This window comes from Anticarsia gemmatalis, chromosome 15 (genome assembly GCF_050436995.1).
Source record: "Anticarsia gemmatalis isolate Benzon Research Colony breed Stoneville strain chromosome 15, ilAntGemm2 primary, whole genome shotgun sequence".
NCBI classification, from domain to species: Eukaryota; Metazoa; Arthropoda; class Insecta; order Lepidoptera; family Erebidae; genus Anticarsia; species Anticarsia gemmatalis.
This window is the reverse complement of record NC_134759.1, coordinates 10,374,611-10,394,845: the sequence shown is the minus strand read 5'-3', so window position 1 is coordinate 10,394,845 and position 20,235 is coordinate 10,374,611. Positions and strand designations below refer to the sequence as shown.

Sequence of the window (20,235 nt, the reverse complement as noted above, 5' to 3'; positions counted from 1 at the left end):
ATAACGTAGTTTGAGTTTCCCTGTGACGCCGACATTGCCTTTTGTTGAAAAATCATGATCATAATCATTAAAAAAATCTGGATACAAGTAAATAATTTAAAAAAATAGTTTTAAGACCTATTTATTTTTGTCTCGCTATAACACTTTAAATGTCAAACCATGTTAAAGTTTTTCTTTTTCTAGAAATAAAATACCCGAGTTATCACACCAATGACTTTTCGAAGCTACGCTTTGCCAGCGTGGTAGAGCCATTGTCAAAAAACTTTCCTTGAATTGGGAGGAGACCCTTGCCTAGCCGTGGGATAGAAATTAACAAAAAAAAACTAAGGGGCTAGGGTAGACTAGGAGGAACAACGGACTTTTATTCCTTCACCCGCAATCCTTACCTACGTCTCTTAAATGTTACTTATCGCCTTCGTTAGCTCGGATCTCTACCACAAGAAACTATCGACCACCGGCTATAGAAAAAAGCTATAGAAAAAAAAAATGAAAATCTGATCAGCGCTTCTAACGGGCGTCGTAGGTACTATTTTGGCAGTTCATTTTAAATGTCAAACTGTCGATACTCGACAGTACCGACTATAGATAATCGCGCTACTGATCAGTTTGTTACTATATTCAGACACACACAGTTAAATGCTATGTACATTAACAGCCATTAATCGCTTACACAAATGAATTCCTAATCACTCTGGAATAGAAACAAATTGTATTGTGACCGCAGTGGCGCGGGTTGTAATTATCCATATTATGTTTACACACGATACAAGTACGCAGTGAATTTGTAGCCGTGCAAATTTTAACTCTATCCCAGTTTTTATCAACATAAATTTAATAGTTATAATCATCTTGTTACATCAACTTAACTACTACCTTTGAAACGTCGGGATAAAATCTAAATTGGTCAAATTACTTACAGACCTCAGTATGGTAGCACGATTCTGTACAGACAGTACCATAGATTATCGAGAGTTTGACATTTAGAATGTACTGATAAAATAGTTCTAACGGAGCCCGGTAGAGGCGCTAAACCGATTTTAGTGTAAAATTTCTCCATAGCTAGTCGGCTGTCGGTTGTCGATAGTAGTAGAGTCGAGCTACAGAACTGCGTGATTATTCTCTAATAAAAAAAAATATTCCACAGATAAAAAACCAAATCCACTTTATTTGTATCAGGTGGCTTTTAGTCGTGCCTTAATTATTAATAGATTCAGGTTGTACTTGTTAATACTGGAATCTAAAATCACGAACTTCTCTATGTACCAGCCGCAGGGACACTAGTAATAAATAAAATAAATTAACTTCCCTTGCCCCGAATTCAATCCCTTGAGAGGTGTCCTATTAAACTCTATTCCGGCACGGTTCCAAACCCGCAACTAAAATTGGGACTAAATCTAATTTGCTTGCAAAAATCGTTTAGAATACTGCTCGTTTGACTACTTGTTACTTGTAGATTAATATAATACTTGAATTATACATAGAATATGATCACCATAATTTTATTATAGTTCAGATGGTAAAACGGAAATAACTTATCTTAATAAAACAACTAGTTGGAACATATTTTGTAACGTACGTCAAATGAAAATGTATCTAAATTACTCTTTGGTTTGTTTCTTCATCGAATTACCTATAATTTTCATCTAACATACTCGTCGCACACACCTTTTAAGGGAGAGGATAGGTCTTATTGTAAATTACTTAACTGTATGTCAAGTTTTTAAATCGTTGTAAAGCATTATGATTGACTATAATCACCTGAAGACTCGTATCTTAGACTGACATCGAAAATCAACTCTTCCATTTCCTCACACTGATAAATTCTGTTATTAATCATTCTAGTCCAGACCTCATTTTATCAAACATAGTAGGTAGGTTACAGAAGGTTATTCGAAGTCAAATAAAAACACATCGGTACTACAGATAATCAAAAATTTTGTGGAAACAAAAACCAAATTATAACAACGCTAAGGATTTGTGAACAACTCAAAATTAACAATTTAACTCGCGGAAGGAATAACATAAATGAAAAACAGGTTAACAACAAAAAACATTAGATAGGAACGCCTAAAGTAAGCTTGCTAAAATTAACATTTAATATTGATTTTATACAATATCTCATACTTTCATCACATCAAAACATTTAGTCGTAACATTCATTTTGTGTAACGTTTCTACTAAGAAGCGGAAGAGTTTAGCGAGAATTCAGGAAGAAAGAGGGAGACAGTGAGAAAGGAAGCTAGAGACACTTTCTTTACTCACCTAAAGTGAACGTTGAGCACACAAACGGTCATCCAAACACTCAAAGACACCAAAATCATGGTGAACAGCAAATACTTCCCTAATAAAGGAATAGCGAGCGACGTCGGCGGGATAATTTCAGCCAGCAACAGGAAGAACACAGTCAGCGACACCAATATCGAGATGCTTAACGATATCTACGAGAAAAGAGAAAAAGAATATTTACCTGAAATGCACGTTAAGTATGCAAACAGTCACCCAAACGCTGAGCGAGACGAGTATCATGGTGAATAGTAGATATTTCCCAAGCAAGGGGATTGCCAGGGATGTTGGCGGAATGATCTCGGCCAGACCAAGGAAGAACACAGTGAGGGACACCAGGATGGAGATGCAGAGCGATATCTAAGGAAGAGAAGTCTCTTTTGAGTTACACAGTTGATGCGTCCATTTTCGGTGCACTATACGTGGAATTAGTTTCTGGTGTTAAGACAACCTGAGATTTCGAGATATACAATTTTGAAACGATCTTACTTTACACACCCCATGCAGCGATGACGGTAGGGTCGGTGCAAGTTGCACAGACATGGTGGGAAAATGCTTCAATCCGTTTATAATGAACAGTCATTAAAATTTGTTCCAAAATCACTTACTGAAGTTTTTTCCCAGGTAGTCTGCGCAAATCTAAGGGACACAAACTCGTGATTTAGCCAAATTACCTATATTGAATAGCACACAAACACAATCGTACCACAACCCGAAATCCAATTCACGCATACTTACCTTACCCACTGGAAAATTCATATTTATTTTCAACAGAGTCGTCAATGTTGTCAGCAAAAACTAATTCCACTTTTATCATTGGTTAGTGCACAAAAAATCCAATCTTTATAGCTATTTTAATTTTATATAATTGTCTTTCCACTAACACGAATATTCAAACAGATCATTATATTATGGAATGTGTTACAAACTTACAACCAATGAGTGATTATTCTTGGGGATCATGCAATGAGATGAGGTTTTGGAAACCAAATATTTTACAATACTGGCATTTGCAGTTTTCGTTATATTGACTGTCTTGCCTCGTGAAGATCACTTCACATTCTACGAATATTAAAACATTTTGCATCGTCAATATTACATTTTATATTCTCGTACCCCCTTTAATACAAATATTATAATTACTAAAGTATTTAATAGAGCATAGACTGTTTTATGTGCATGGTTTTTCATTCCCTGCTTTGTAAAAAAAACAAGAAAAATAACCATTAATTTGTCAGAGCTGTTTGTCATTAAATTGATACACTCACCATCATAACCCTTCTGCATTAAAATATTTCAATAAAAAAGGTCAATTGAGGCAATTTTAAATTTTTGATTCGTCTCAAGCCTTCGACAGCGTATACCCTATAAATTTTGGTTCGGACAGGCGTGGAAAGACAATAACTAAAACAATCATCAGATGATACTATACACACTCACACGTCTAGCTAATGATTCAAAAAAGACCATTACCAATGGATGAGGGGCATGAGGGATGGTATTGCGGACTGAAGGCTATTATGAACATGCCCTGAAACATCCCATTCACAATTACATCGAAAGCTATATCCTAACAACATTCTATCATTTAATATTTATCTCCCTTGTTTATTTTTGACCATTTTTTTAGCTAGACGGCTCTTAATCGCGTTTGCTTTGAGAATATTAAAGGTGACGTAACCTTATCTGTTACCCGGTGTTTCGTGTCTGTCTGTATTTGAATTGTTAGGTTCTAATGAACACCATCCCTAATTAAGTAGTTATTCAATAATTGTCCAATCTATATTTTTTTTAATAATATTTGGTACGAGCATAAAAGGCGTTCAATCAACTATGAACAATTTCAAATAACTGGTATCAACTTAACTTTTAATAGGAGTATTAAGTCAACTTTACATTTTAAAAACAAAATTAAACTTATCCCCTCATTTGGTGGAGACTTGTAGACCAATTTTGACAGTAAAGCGTAGTTTTCATCTTATCCTATGAAATTTAAACTTGCATAAATAAAACCTGATTTGCAGTATTAATGAGCAGTGATAGCCGAGTGGTATAAGTTGACACCTCCCACTCAAGTGGTCGCAGGTTCGAACCCGAGGCAACACACCAATGACTTTTCGAAGTTATGTGTGTATTAGAAATAATTATCACATGCTCCAACGGTGAAGGAAAACATCGTGAGGAAACCTTGCCTAAAATTTGTTTAATACATTAATTGAGGGTATGCAAAGTCTCCCACCCGCACTTGGCCAGCGTGGTGGACTCAAGGCCTAAACCCTCCCTCATTACGGGAGGAGACCCTTGCCCAGCAGTGGGACATAAATGGGTTAAATTTATTTATTTATTATTTATTATTATTGCAGTGTTAAATAATATCCCCGTCTCCCATTTCATGATAGAATGTTGTTACATCTCTAAGTATACACACACATTGGATTACATAGTTCATATTTACCTTTTCACCGGAGTCTGAAGGCAGATAGAACACGAGTACAGTGAGGAAGGTGAGTCCAACACACGGTATGATCAGGTTGACTGTGTAGAACAATGTCTTCCTTCGCATTGTCAGTTTGAATGTTATATCTGAAATATTTGAAACAATTAGAACCGGCCACTTACGGATAAGTGTCGAATAGCCTAACAATTAGCGTGTTGTCAGATTTTTCTTTATTTATTTTTAATTTTATTTGCCGGTCGAATCTATACTAATATACTAATATTAAAAAGCTGAAGAGTTTGTTTGTTTGTTTGTTTGAACGCGCTAATCTCAAGAACTACTGGTCCGATTTGAAAAATTGTTCACTGTTAGATAGCCCGTTTATCGAGGAAGGCTATAGGCTATATATCATCACGCTACGACCATTAGGAACGGAGTAGTAACGAAAAATGTTACAAAAACGGGGAAAATTATGACCCATTCTCTCTTACGTGACGCAAGCGAAGTTGCGCGGGTCAGCTAGTATACTATAAATTACAAATAAGAGGGAATGTCAGACAAGCTATCCGACATTTAAGTAGGGAAAGTGGCCCTCAGTGCGTGAGTTATAAGAAATTCCATGGACTCTGTACCAGCCAAAGCTTCTCTATATAATATGGATTTCAATGTACTTTTTTCTCTAGGCACATGTCACAATAAAATATATTGATAGTTTTGTAAAATCTTTAATCATGTTTCTAAGAAAGTGAACCAAATCCTAATACGTTTTTAAGTAAATCATCTACTATTAAATATTTATTTAAAATCATTTGTCATTGTCGCATGAATACAATTAATGGCGAGATTTGTTAAATATACAAAAAAGTTTATAAGAATTTTTCACACACATACACCAACATTTTTGCTCCCCCTTTCAAGTAGTAAATATCTTAGAAGGAAAACAGAACCTTATTTAATCTAGACCACAAAATTCCATCTTACCAGAAAATGGTTCCGGACAACAAGGGTAGTATTCCTCATTCCTCGTAGCTGGCACTTCAAGAATATCCCATTCTACAGACAGATAGAATTCACTCAGATCTATGCCAACGTGTACCAGACTACTGCCGGGAGACTGGTCCATGTGTTTTAAGTCCACCTAGAAGATAAAAAGAGACGTTAATACAATACGATACACTCATAGTTGCGCTCACCAATCGGTAAACGATCTATGGATTAAGAGTCACTTGCATAGATGGATGACCGCATATTAAAGTAAGAAGACTAATTAATAGTCATTCCTGGTTTTTATCTACTATTGTTAACAGTTATACAACGTCAAAAGCTTAAGTGGGTTGAAAAATCGACTATTAAAATACAAAAAATAAATCGTTTTTTTTTCTAAAATAGCTCTAGGTTACAGGGTTGTAATTACATCAGTGGCCACCTAGCATAGAATGGGATATAACTATATTGAACCAGCAATGAAATGTGCGCCAGTTTTGAATTCAAAAGCAGAAATTAACATTACTTTTAATGGTATATTCCCGTTGTCCACCCCCTGCTTGTCCACCCCGGGTGGACAGTGACACAAATCTTTTAAAAAGTTCTCGGTGTCCACCCCTGGGGGACAGTGAGAATTAATTTTAAATTATTCCCGCTGGCCACCCCGGGTGGACAAAGACACGAGTTTCATATTACTACTCTCGATGTTCACCACCGGTGGACAAAGCCACTGCTTAAATAAACATTCTCAATGTCCACGCTTGATGGAATTGGGTGTAAAAAAATAAGTAGGTCTAAAGTTTAATCATATTATCAACATCTTTTACTTTTGCAATCTACACAAATAATTATCACAATAGGTATTAATGAAAGTCACAGAAAAATCTTTACATCCTCATCCTTTCTAGAAATAAATCAATATTGAAGTCCCCTTTGACAAGTCCCATTCGCATGTTGTGAATAAAATGATCACTTTAAATATATTTTTTTACGTTTATTGTTATAACTTATACCTTGGTTTAATAAGTGCCGCAACTTAGCGTCAATCAACATTATATGGGAAAACACGCAATAGATAGTGTAACTACTTCTATTTACCCTAAAGATGTTGATAATATGATTAAACTATGTACCTACTTAATTAATTTTGTTATAATTATTTACACCCATTTCTAGCAAGCGTGGACATTGAGAATGTTTATTTAAGCAGTGGCTTTGTCCACCTGCGGTGAACATCGAGACTAGTAATATGAAACTCGTGTCTTTGTCCACCCGGGGTGGCCAGTGGGAATAATTTAAAATTAATTCTCACTGTCCCCCAGGGGTGGACACCGAGAACTTTTTAAAAGATTTGTGTCACTGTCCACCCGGGGTGGACAAGCAGGGGGTGGACAACGGGAATATACCCTTTTAATCAAGCTTGATAAAATTGGAATTTTACAAATCAATTATACTTTTTTTTGTTTTTAAATAAGTATAAACCCCATGAGGCATATTTATAATAGTACTAACCTGAGCGCCATTATAAGTCCAGGAGCCAAACTTCATGAAGCAAGTCTGTTCATCAAAGGGGAAGTACTCCACGTTGATTTCGCAGGACGACTTGTAGATCGCTGGAGGTTTCCAGTTCACTTCTCCGGTGTATTTTAATGTAGCTTTTGTCATAAGTGTTACCTGAAACGAAGACCAGAATTGTATATTATATACGTCATCGTTTGAAGAACAAATAAAACGTTGATATTGAGTAATAGCTATTCAAACGTCTTTTTTAACAGCCAGCCGTAACCAAAAATGTATGAAAACAACTGATAAAATTCCATCTATATGCTATATTCAGAAATGGTAAAACCCGCCCCTCGTTTTTCAAAACTTATCTTAAGAGGGGCTAAAATTAAGGATGAAAGTTGTTAGCTAATATTGCTAATCTATACTAATATTATAAAGCTGAAGAGTTTGTGTGTTTGTTTGTTTGAACGCGCTAATCTCAAGAACTACTGGTCCGATTTGAAAAAATCTTTCAGTGTTAGATAGTCCATTAATCGAGGATGGCTATAGGCTATACCTATATCATCACGCTACGATCAATAGGAGCAGAGTAGCAATATAAAATGATTCAAAAACGGGGAAAATTTTGATTCTCTCTTATGTGACGCAAGCGAAGTTGCGCGGGTCAGCTAGTGATGAGATATGTAATAAAGTGCTTACTTCATAGTTTCCATCCCAGTTGTTGTAAAGTACGATGTCAGGTAGCCAGATATGTTCAGACGGTACGTACAACATTTCAACTCCGCCGTAGTCATCTGGGTTCCATTGTAGCTTGTAGTCGTACCATTTCTGTAATAAATACGTGTTTGTTATACATCTATACTAATATTATAAAGCTGAAGAGTTTGTTTGTTTGAACGCGCTAATCTCTGGAACTACTGGTCCGATTTAAAAAAATATTTCAGTGTTAGAAGCCCATTTATCGAGGAAGGTTAAAAGCTATATATCATTACGCTACGACCAATAGGAGCAGAGTACCAGTCAAAAATGTTACAAAATCGGGGAAAATTGTGACCCATTCTCTCTTATGTGACGCAAGCAAAGTTGCGCGAGACAGCTAGTCAGATAAATATATGCGTTAGGCCTTTTTACCATAGGGGAGATAAAAAACGCTACAATCACTACAAACTTATTTACATTTTATCGCTTTCACACGTCTCGTCAAACGAAATAAAGATCACGAATATTACACTCCTAGTAATGGTTAAAAGATATATTAAAAAATCTTTGAAAATCCGTCCACAAACTGAAACAATCATTAAAGAATAATACCTCTCCCTTTTTGAAGTCGATTAAAAATAAATATTCCAAAAAGAACATTTGATATCGAAGCAGAAGAATTTTTGTTTAAAGAGGATTCCCGCTTAACTAAACCATTTTTATAAAAAACAAGTAAATATAATCCCTATCCCGTAAACCGCCTGAGCAAAAAAATACACAACGCAATTTTTAAAATAATCAATCATTACTAAAAAATATGTGATTGAAACTTGATAATTAGTTCAAGAGGAAAAGAGAAAAAACATTAGAAAGAGATAGGCACATACCTGTTCCACCCACAGGTTAGTCGTCATGACCTGATTCTTCAGATTGACTTCCATCAGCTGTGACAGTTTTAAACCGAGTCTGACTGTCAAAATGTCACTGACATTTGTCACTGGTCTTATGAGACGGTTGTAGTTGCTTAGAAGATCGTCATACAAGCGTTTCACATCGGGGTTTGCTTCTAGTAGTTTTACTCCTGGAAAAAAGGTGATGGTAATTTAAAACTAAGGATTTAGTAGTATTAGAGTAAGTAAAAAAATATAAAATAAAATAATGTATACCTAGATTATTTTCAAGAAATAAAAATTCTACATTATAATGTGTAAAGAATGTTTTAATAAAAACAAATAGTCAAACAATGCTGTAGTAAGTAAGAACTGCGTATCAATCAGGAAATGTCCCTATACTATATGGGTGTATACTATCTATAAAAGTTAAAATTACGAAATTATGTATGCGACTGTACCAACACGATCGTGAAATCATTCACTTAAAACACAAGTATTGTACTCAGTACTTACCTAAGCAAGTCCTGGCATAAGTGACAAACATAAACAATATCCCCCACTTCATTTTATACACTTTTAATTACTATTTCAGTATATTTTCAGTACAACATGTTTACAAATCGCGAGATGCTGTAAGAAAACTGAGATGAAATGTACACCGCGCAGGCGTAATCAATAGTGCACTTACGCCTTTTTGCAAATGAGACGCACCGCTGAAGTTACTTCTTAGTTCGATATTTGTATAACAGATGGCGTTGCTCGCTTGTGGTTTTGTGATGCGGATAGAAGTAAAATATTTAAAGGTTTTGAATTATACACAGGTTTTACAAGTATAAAATAGTAAAGGATTTTTACTATTCCCTGATTATAAAGGGTTCAAACCTCTTGTATTTTTCAAGCGCCTATTTCAACCTTATTTTCGGGATATAGGTACAAAGTACATTGCAATGTTATTTACTTTTTAAAGCTCTGGCTTGCGTTTTTCAGAGGACAATGTTTTTATGAGTCATCACCCTTGTCACCAGTGTATTATTAGAGTCTAATATAAATTATCCAAATATATACAAACCCATTTTTCCAATTTAATAAAGAAGAATCGCCATTATTTCATGTATTGCACATACGTATTTTTTGTTAAATAAATACAACATAAATACAACAAGTGATAACAAAAAATACAGGATACTTACTTAAAATTTATTTCGTTACAAATAATCACAATTTACAAAAATCAATATCACTCTCGAATACAAATTATTTCTAAAATCGTACACGAATAATACTTAGTACTTAAATCTAAATTTATTTATAGTATTTCTACCTTTCATTTTGTCTCTTTATATTATAACTTCTTCTATAATGTCGGGATTCGTGTGATTCTTCATTGTCTGTGGAAAAAAAAGTTTAATGAAGTTAGGACGTGCTCACAAATTGTCAGCATATTATTATTACCAAATAACAAACACTTAAAATGGTACCTAATCCTTTAACAAACACCTATGTACCAACCTAACACAAAATAACCAAGACCCGAGATGTTCTTATTCTGTAGCTTGAACCACACATAAAGTGATACGCGCCCATAGCCAGTTGTGCTCACCGGTCGGTAAACGATTTGTGGGTGAAGCAACCGTGGCGCGGTCATCCCATAGATGGGTGACCGCATAGTGGTATTTGAGCTGGGCTTCTCCGTGCTTCGGAGGGCATGTAAAAAGTCGGTCCCGGTTGTTGTCGATTAAGATAACAGTCGTTAAGCCACGTCAAAGGCCTTCGGGCGGCTTGAACAACTTTGACACTAGGTTGACCGCTAACCATACGATAAGAGAAGAGAAGAGTGATAATCGATATCAGGCAGGTTCCAGGAGATAAGATAACCGGGACTTAACTATAGGTAAGAAAAACAATTGTTTAAGTCTTACCTCTTACTGGAAATTTTGGTAACGGCCATAAACTGAACGGATAGAAGTATGCATTTGGCATTCTTCTTACTACTATAGTTTCTTCTTGCACCATTTTCGATCCTGAAACAATGATTTAAATTAAAAACAATTAATTTAATTAAGCAGTAATAGCCGAGTGGTATAAGTTGACACCTCCCACGCAAGTGGTCGCAGGTTCGAATCCGAGGCAACACACCAATGGGTTTTTGAAGTTATGTGTGTATTAGAAATCATTATCACATGCTCCAAGGTGAAGGAAAACATTTATTGAGGGCATGCAAAGTCCCCAACCCGCACTTGGCCAGCGTGGTGGACTCAAGGCCTAACCCCTCCCTCATTACGGGAGGAAACCCTTGCCCAACAGTGGGACATTAATGGGTTAAATTTATTTATTTTATTTATTTAATATTAGGTATTATAATAAATAATTACATCGGACAATATTAATTGCACTCTTAAACATTCCAGTTTCATGAACAAATAACTGTATTAGTGTTAAGGTTGGTACTAAATTAGTGTAAGTATAATGAGACTTGCTTGGCATTTATTTTTAATATAAATGACTATTTTGTCCGTGGTGGGGCAAGGAGCGTAATGATACTCGAGATAGGTTTAGGCTGTTTATCTTATTTATTTATTTACTAGCTGACCCGCGCAACTTCGCTTGCGTCACATAAATTTTCCCCGTTCTTGTAACATTTTTCACTGGTACTCTGCTCCTATTGGTCGTAGCGTGATGATATATAGCCTAAAGCCTTCGATAAATGGACTATCTAACACTGAAAGAATTTTTCAAACCGGACCAGTAGTTCCTGAGATTAGCGCGTTCAAACGAACAAACAAACAAACAAACAATCAAACAAACAAACAAACTCTTCAGCTTTATAATATTAGTATAGATTTAAACTTCATGTACAGTAGTGGTACATAGGCGGATTTAATGCATCAAGGCATATACAATAATATATAATGTACAAAAGATAGTACTAAAATACGAAATTATTATACGCACATAGTGGGTACTTATCTCTTAATTTTAAATATTTATGAATGCGTCGTACGTGCAATTGTTTATGTACGTCATGGTCGCTACACATAGTTAAGGTAAAGGACCCCATACACATACTCAGACACCCCCAACAGTCCAAAGATCAGAGGTTTATAAACACAATTCTAGTCAAAAGTTTAATAAAAGCGCAACTAGGAAACAAAATGCGAACACATAATAATTTAGCCAGTTGACGACACGGAAGGGCTAGGTATAATATGTAGCCCGTATCTTCCTGATAAATATCTAGGAAGTATCGTGCACTCAATGTCAAAAAGATTACTATATTATTTAAATATCGGAATCTTCCAGGCATTATTAAAACTAATAGGTGACAAACGACTGTTTTCAGTAGCGCGATTCTCTTCAGGCGGTCCTACAGAGCATCGAGACTTTGACATTTACAATGTACTGCAAATATAGTTACTACAACGCCCGGTAGAGGCGCTGATCAGGTGTTCATATGAAACTTAGTCAAATTTTTCAATTCATTTTTGTCAAAAATCGACGAACAGATGTGCCAACCACGAAATAGCCGGAATAAAACGTTATGAAGATGATGAACAAATGGACTTTAATGGATCACAATGAACAAGAATTGGGAAAACTCGTCTCATATTACACAGTACCACACAGTACTGACATTAATGCTGCCCACTCTATCACATTTATTGAAACTCAGTAGGGTCAAGTGCAGGACCGATTGTTTTACATGCTCTTCGTAGCAATGACGTCTCTGACCCCAATCTCTTGCAATTCTTAACAGCAACGGAAGCTTAGAAACGACATTTTATCTGACCCGGGATTTCAATTTCTCTGTATCATTGACTATCATTAATGTCAGCATTTGACCTAAATGAATAAATGACTTGATTTTGATTTTTTGATTTCAAACCTTTGTTCGGCAGTCGTATGTAATTAGTATTGTTTTGCAATGTATTAAGTGCACCGCGACAATGTATAATAGAATACGGGAATTAACGCGAACACGCATTTTACCTTAAAATGCCTAACGTTTCGGCGCAGGTTGCACTCGCCGTGGTCCCAGGCTGACTCTAACGGCGAGTGCAACCTGCGCCGAAACGTTAATTCTATTATACATTAAACATGCAACGCGAGAGTTTAAAAGTTATGAATACACCGCGACAGTTTAGAAACCTAAATCAAATCATTTATTTATTTAGGCCAAATATTGACACTTATGATAGTCGTTACTGAATGTACCACCAGCTCGGAACGGAGGTAGAGCCTTATAAAAAGAGCTAGCAAGAGAGAAACGTTCACTTTTCTCAATCGCCAAAAAATGTACAATGTGGTTGTTACTATAAATGTCTGCACCCCGTAAAGAGGTTTGCGAGAATCAATATTTACCATATGTAAGCCCTTTATAGGTCTGAACAAATGGTCATTCAGACAATAAATACTGTTCACACGTCACTGTATAAACACAGTTGACAATTGCTCTACACGCTACTTCCCGGTCCACAGTAGGAAACTACGATTTTTCACTTAAGACAATGTGCATAAAAATGGACGCGAATACGCAACAGATTTATGGATATTGGACATAATTTCTATTATGTAACTTGATTGTGGTGTGCGACTGTTATTGGTTAAAAATAACATGCTATTATTGCGACGTGCGAATATATATTTAGAGTAAGTACTAGCCAGATCACTTTGTATGTCTGAATGTAGCAATGAGCTATTTTACAATCAACAAAGCAGTAGCAATGAACGAAAAATTAATACAAAATGTGTTGGCAGAGAGTTGACGGCCTCCGAAGCGCAGGTGCTCAAGGAAATGCTCGAGATATTTGAGCTGAACGTCTCCGTGCTCCGGTTGGCACATAAAAATTTGCCCCGGTCGAAATCATTATCTATAGGTGTCCTAGTTATCAAAACACCTTTAACAGTTGTTGAATAACATCAAACGACATCGGACGGAGAAGACTCTGGCACTACATAAATAGACTACTAGTCATGTACTTACTTAATAAAGAAAGAAAGATCATTGATTAAACCATAATATTATAAAAAAAGAGATTTATAAGTCGAGGGTTTCTGCTGGCTTCAGCTTAAATATTCTGAGTCTTCCCACCAAACCTTTTTGTTACCCTTTCTAGATCTCAAATCATCTTATTACAATAAATCGTGTTACCATGCCGCCTGGAAGTCAGGACCGATATTAATACAAATGACTGTTAGATGACAATGTCCTGTTAAGTATGTGAGAAGAGAGACCTGTTCAGAGACTTATCAATTCGCAAATATCTTATTTAAATATAAATTGACGTGTCTGTCCACGATTTCAAAGTAGGTAGACATATTTTCTCAAATGTTTATAGGTAACTAGCTTCTTTTCCACTTGGACTTCTTGAAAAGATTTTATAGAGTGAAAATAATATATAAATGTAAATTCAGGTTATAAACTAGTTGTGTACCAAGTTTCATCAAAATCCGTTCAGTAGTTTTAACGTGAAAGATTATTATACATACATCCTTACAAACTTATACGCATTAGTAGGAAATTTACACGATACTAAAACAATATATTTAATTCAATTACCTGTATGTCTTTTTGACCTTACTACTTATTGTCAAAGATTAGTTAACGTACTAAACCACTTTTTATACTGTATGAATACATTTCAATCAAACAATCAAACAAATATTAATGCGGTCATAGCTAGTTGCAAATATTGGTCGGTAAGCGATCAACGAGATAAGCAACCTTTTGGTAGGCCGGTATAGCAGGTCTTTGTTCTTCAAAAGACATATAAACCACTCTAATTTTTTTATTAGAGCATTTACGAAAAACGAACGACTACCAAGACAACTAAAGACTACTAAGATTTCTAGCGAAGATTACTAACTATTTGTGATTATATTAGGTCGGGGAAAAAGTCTTTTCGCATTATAGTATGGATGAACTTGTAAATAAAATCTCTTTTGCTTCAAGAATCACAAATGAGTACACGGTTCATTAGGTTTCTTTCAGAGAGCTCGTGGGGTACCCAAATATCGGGCTTTTTTGTGTAGAAAAAAGATTTTATTACAAGTAGGTACATACATACTATAATGCGAAAAGACTTTTTCCCCGACCTAATATGTTATCATCAACATTTGAATTATGGAAACAAAAATGTCAATACAATATCAAGACACAATTTATCTCAAAGCCGATATTAATATGGTATACATTACATGGTTAAATTTGCCTATCTTCTGTTGAATTTTGGCAGATCTTTCAAACCAGATGTGTCAGAATTCAACCAGAGATAAGAAAATCGATAGCATATTAAAATCAAGCGTGCTTTGACAAGAACCGGCACCGACTGCTAACGAACCCTCACGGTGACGTTCACTAAGCAGGAATGCAAGCTAAACATCATACAACTGATACACGTGACCTAGAACAATAAAGCCACATGCAAGTAAACGTGATACAGATCTTGACCATTGTCATAAACTCTGCGAGTCCTAGGACCACTTTTATTACCTAGAGGGTGGAACGTACCTTAGATACACAATAAAATATTTCCTCTGTTGATCACGCAATGGAAACACCTGATTGGAACTGCGCCGCAAAAAAACAAGCAGGACGACTGACTAGTGACTAGTTTACTGAGGTTTGCTACACACATATTCAGATCGGCATTAAGCAGCCTAGCCGAAATACTTGTAGATGAAGCCAATCAGCACATGTCAAACAAGTGAATCGAGTCCATTTTGTTGTTCGATCAATATTGCCGAACCAAATAGGTACCTATGTGTGTAGCAAGTCTGACAAAATTTACTTGAAAATGGGCAAAATCTCCTCTTTCTTCACAAAATTCTTTGACAACTTAGCAATAGAAAAGAAGGAATGGTTTACTGGAACTGTAGGAGCTAATAAATTGGTGTTAAAAGAGGAATAGTTCACAATGATAACCTGGTTACCACAGAAAGATAAAACCAAACAGATGGAAGCAAAATAATTTGACGGCAGAAGTAGGCAACTTTTATTTTCCCAAGAACGGAAAGTGCATAAATGAGAAGAAACAAGTATTACGCAATATCCTTATTAAAAAAATCCTAGTCATACATTCCAGCCGAAAATAGTTCGCGAATTTTGACAATCAACCGCCAACTGTTTGTTACCTACGCTCAATTGTTGGATCTGGAGCAGGCTGCGGGCCTCCTGGGCGAATTTCGCGTAGTGTGTCGTGACAATGACCTGTATAAACTATGCTAGTAGTCACCCACTGGCTATTAGATAGTTAAGAATAGATAGACACTTCGAACTATATGTGTAACTGTATGAAACGTTTGAAGAGTATTGCTAGAATATTTACCGCAATTATTTATCAGTTGTTTTTTTTTTACTCTACCATTTGGAACAATATAAAATGCATTGTGAAAGTATTAACTTATTTGCTCTCCTGTTAATGTCTTTAGCAACAACACTGAGTAGTTTATTAATAATCGAAAACACCTCTCAAAAATAACCAGGTTTACCGTTTTAAACAATAATTTTCAGTAAGACGACAAACTGGGGATAATGTAGCGATTCAGTGACTTTCTCGCACAAGCTACTTAACCTCCAATCCCAAATGACACTAACTTCTCATTTTCTTGTTAAAAATATGTAATATCAGTCTAAATAATAGAGGCGCCCATAGCCAGTTGCGCTTATCGGTCGATAAACGATCTGTGGGTTAAGCTACCCTTGGCGCGGTCATACCATAGATGGGTGACCGCATAGCGGTATTTGAACTGGGCGTCTCCGTGCTTCGGACGGCACGTAAAAACATCGGTCCCCATTGTTATCTACTACGATAACAGTCAAGTGTTAAGCCACGTCAAAGGCCCTCGGGCGGCTTGAACAACTTTGACACTAGGTTGACCACTAACCATACGAAGAAGAAGAAGAAGTATAAATAAACAGATCAGCTGTTCTCTTCAAAAACAATCGTAAATAGGTCAAAATCACAAGCAATACATGTTCATTGAATCAGTCGCGAACGTCCGGTGGCGGTTAAGTGCAGTCCTAATGTAGGTCAGACACTCAAGCGATCAAAGACGCCGCAAAGATCGTTGACATGCGCCGGAGTTCACCAGATTTAGGGTGACAAATCATAATCGAGCTATGCTGCGCTGTGCTGTGTTTTTTAAGCTACGTTTTTTTAACAATTCAACGTTCAAAAGTTATCATAAAAAATAGCACAGTTCGGCACAGCAACAAGCTACAACATTAGACAAGCGAGTTGACCGAACATAACAAACTCGCTCGTCTAATATTTTAATGAGGATACAAACAAACCATGTTATGCTGCGCTGTGTGAGGCTACGTTCTGTTTAAAAACGCAGCAGTCTCGAGCGAGGCGTGCTACCCGCCGTGCTGAGCCGCGCTGTGCCGAACTCTGCTATGTTTTTTAAGATAACTTTACCTATACTAAGCTAGATTGATATTAAAAACTACTTTTTAATATCAATCTAGCTTTAAACTAGCTAAAAACGTAGTTTTTAATATCAATAGCGCAGCAGAGCGCAGTACAGCGCAGCATCGTTGAATTGCTAAAAAAACGTAGCTTAAGAAACACCGCACAGCACAGCGCAGTATAGTTCGATGTTTATTTGTCACCCTTTGTGTCAATGTTCCGAATATAAACTAGGATTGGAGGTGTGGTTGTGAATGGGCGAGATGATTAATGGCTACAGATGACGTATTGCACTCGTGTAGTGTGTACGAGTGATTCCTAAGCGCAGACGTCATGGATCCATTCCAGATAGAGACAAAGATCCGTATTAATAGACTTATCAATTTAAAACTTAAAAGGACGGTTTTAAGAACCTATTTTAGGATGAAAAACCGTTCGGCTAAGTTGACTCTTTTTCTTAATGGCAAGAACCTATCTGAAAATACACCAATTACTTTTCAATTAAATGAGTGTTAAAAGTAAAGGTCACAATATTTGTATGGAGGCCTGTGAACCCAACCTGGACTTGGCCAGGTTGGTCTATTCCCTCTCTCATTACATGAGATAGGCTTTCAACTAATTTTACGTCCCGATGTAGTCCAAGAGATATACAGTTGTGTATGAAATACACCCACGTTTTGGTGATATTTTTGTTGGTCCTATGTAATAGGTACTCTAACTTCGGACTACATTGGGTAAATATTGACCAATAGCATTTCACCCGACCCGAAAATCGAACTTGATATCCCATGATCAGCAGCTATTACACGACCGCGCCACGGAGGCAATTTAGTTGTTACTTATTTAAAGAACAATTTAGAAGTCTTTGCAGTCATAAAGTCATAATAAACGATTTAATTCTTAGCGAAATAGATGAAAGAGAAAACTAAATTTCAATGAAATCCTAACAATCAATTTACAACGAATGTTAAACTACCAGCATGAGACAATAATGTCAAGATATTCAAGTGGGGATTAGCCTGTCACGGAGAATACTCCCTCGATCTGATAATGTGACCCCGTTTCTTGCCCCGATTACACTGATTCAGTGGACATTGTAAAAACGATTCTCTTAATGTAATAAGCGGCCATAACCTATACCAACGTTTGGTTTTATTTCGACGGCTGTAATGCAGATTTATGAGCTCGCTTGAAGCTTATTGCTAAGATAATTTGACTAATAAAAACTTGAAGGGGGTTCTTCGTCGCTTTTATAGGAATTAATGAAGCTTTAAGTATTTTTATTAAGGACTAGCGGATTGGCCTGATTGCGTCGGAGTACTTAGGTAGGTACGATACAATTTTATTCAGTTGATTCCGTTCTAGTGAGAATTTTGATCCAATCGATCTCTAATTTATTTTAGTTGTTTAAAAGCTATTCGCGTTCATACATTTAGTTGTTTTATTTTTATTTGTGTAGATTACCTATACCTATATAGGCGAAGATAGTCCCTCCAAGTCAGCGTTGTCAAATATCCTGACTCTGGGGAACTTAAATTTTAGTTTGAGTCTAAGATCTCGCACTGCCCAAATAAAATTGCTATAGATAATTTTTCAACATATTTTTAAACAACTTGGATGATGTAACCACTTCTTATTACTGAAGCAATTATCTTCATACTATAGAAACTCATATGTACCAAAATCTAGAAAGAACGATCATACGTTAAGTGACTGAATTTCAAAGAATACATTTTTTTGAACAATATAATTTTAATTAAACGATTAATTATTTTAAACAAAAATAAAGCTACTACCTGGATATCTTCTATCTCATAGACTCGCGTAGCTATTAATCACGAAAAACGAACACTAGCAACTGTCTAAAATTACGTTGCTTTGCCATAAAAATTAAAAAAAAAGTGTCACTTAGTGACATGATAAATAGATTGGCCGATGTATGTTGGCCGATTCTCAGTCCTACTCAATATACTCACAAAATTTCATGAGAATCGGTCAGGCCGTTTCGGAGGAGTACGGTAACGAAAACTGTGACGCGAGAATTTTATATATCAGATTAAATAGTTAGTTTTAGTTACCTCTGTGATCGGACCGTGCTGGCAGCGCAGGCGCAGCGTCGGCGGCGGCGTTCGCAACGAGCGCGCACGCGTACAACAGAGCGGTAGTCCGCACGTTCGACATGCGTAGTGCGTCGGTATCGACTGAATCACTGAACAAACACACCGCTGTACAGGCACCGCGAATCGTGGATGAATTTATATGTTAATAAGATGTAGGGAAGAGGAAACTGAGCGACATCGCAACTTCTACGTAGCACTACGGCTACGTTTCCTAGAAGGGTCAGATAAATGGTCCTTATTATATAACAAACAAGAAACGGCTGTAAATTAAGAGATGCCCATGCGGGAGCGGAGTTAATAAAAAAAACGTCTCAGGTATGGAACTCCCGAATACCTACCTGCTTACTAAAAATTTCAGTTTTATTTTGGCAAAATAAAACTTTTTGATTTAAACTTAGATTAGCTATTAAAACTCGGAATAACAGAGAATAAAAAGATATAAAAAACATACTGTCAGCTGAGCTGTCAGTGAAAATATGAAAACGTAGACCTGACAAATTAAAAACGATTCAAAATTGTGTGTGAAATATTATTATGAAATTGCAGCAATCTTACGGTTCGCTTAAAAAACAGTCGTCTCACTCGCGTGGGATTGAAGAAAAGGAGAGACTGCGCGAACACTTGCGAGTAGCTACTGACAAACAACACCAGGAAATGTCAAGAGCTATACATCTCAAAGAGAAGAATGACATACTGAGGTCCAAGATCCACGACGCAAAGATAGAAGCTTGTAAATTAAGAGCACTGAACACAGAACTTATAAACATAGAAGAAAATGAGTCACCCACATCGGTACAAAATTTTATCTATTGATTCCATTGATGGTGAAATCGAACAATTAAAAAAACAAATCAATATAGCCAAAGATAAAAGACTCGAAGCCAGTAAGCACGCTGAGAAAC

At 36.2% G+C, this 20,235-nt stretch overlaps 1 protein-coding gene across 3 annotated transcripts in view; it reads right to left on the bottom strand.

The window, feature by feature from the left end:
• nAChRbeta2 (nicotinic acetylcholine receptor beta2) overlaps positions 1-19,457 on the bottom strand; it is a 38,254-nt gene extending 18,797 nt beyond the window's left edge. Inside the window, exons 1-8 of one of the 3 annotated variants that reach the window (XM_076123208.1) lie at positions 19,292-19,457; positions 10,722-10,823; positions 8,797-8,990; positions 7,910-8,038; positions 7,217-7,378; positions 5,702-5,858; positions 4,739-4,866; positions 2,468-2,643 (exon numbers count right to left, since the gene is read on the bottom strand). In XM_076123208.1, coding sequence (XP_075979323.1) covers positions 2,468-2,643; positions 4,739-4,866; positions 5,702-5,858; positions 7,217-7,378; positions 7,910-8,038; positions 8,797-8,990; positions 10,722-10,823; positions 19,292-19,394 — 1,151 coding nt within the window. In that variant the 5' untranslated portion in view covers positions 19,395-19,457. Of the gene's footprint in view, positions 1-2,262; positions 2,439-2,467; positions 2,644-4,738; positions 4,867-5,701; positions 5,859-7,216; positions 7,379-7,909; positions 8,039-8,796; positions 8,991-9,315; positions 9,613-10,721; positions 10,824-19,291 lie in introns of those variants that run through there. The other 2 variants (XM_076123207.1, XM_076123206.1) reach the window with 2 other exon arrangements.
• Between the last annotated feature and the right edge of the window lie 778 nt (positions 19,458-20,235).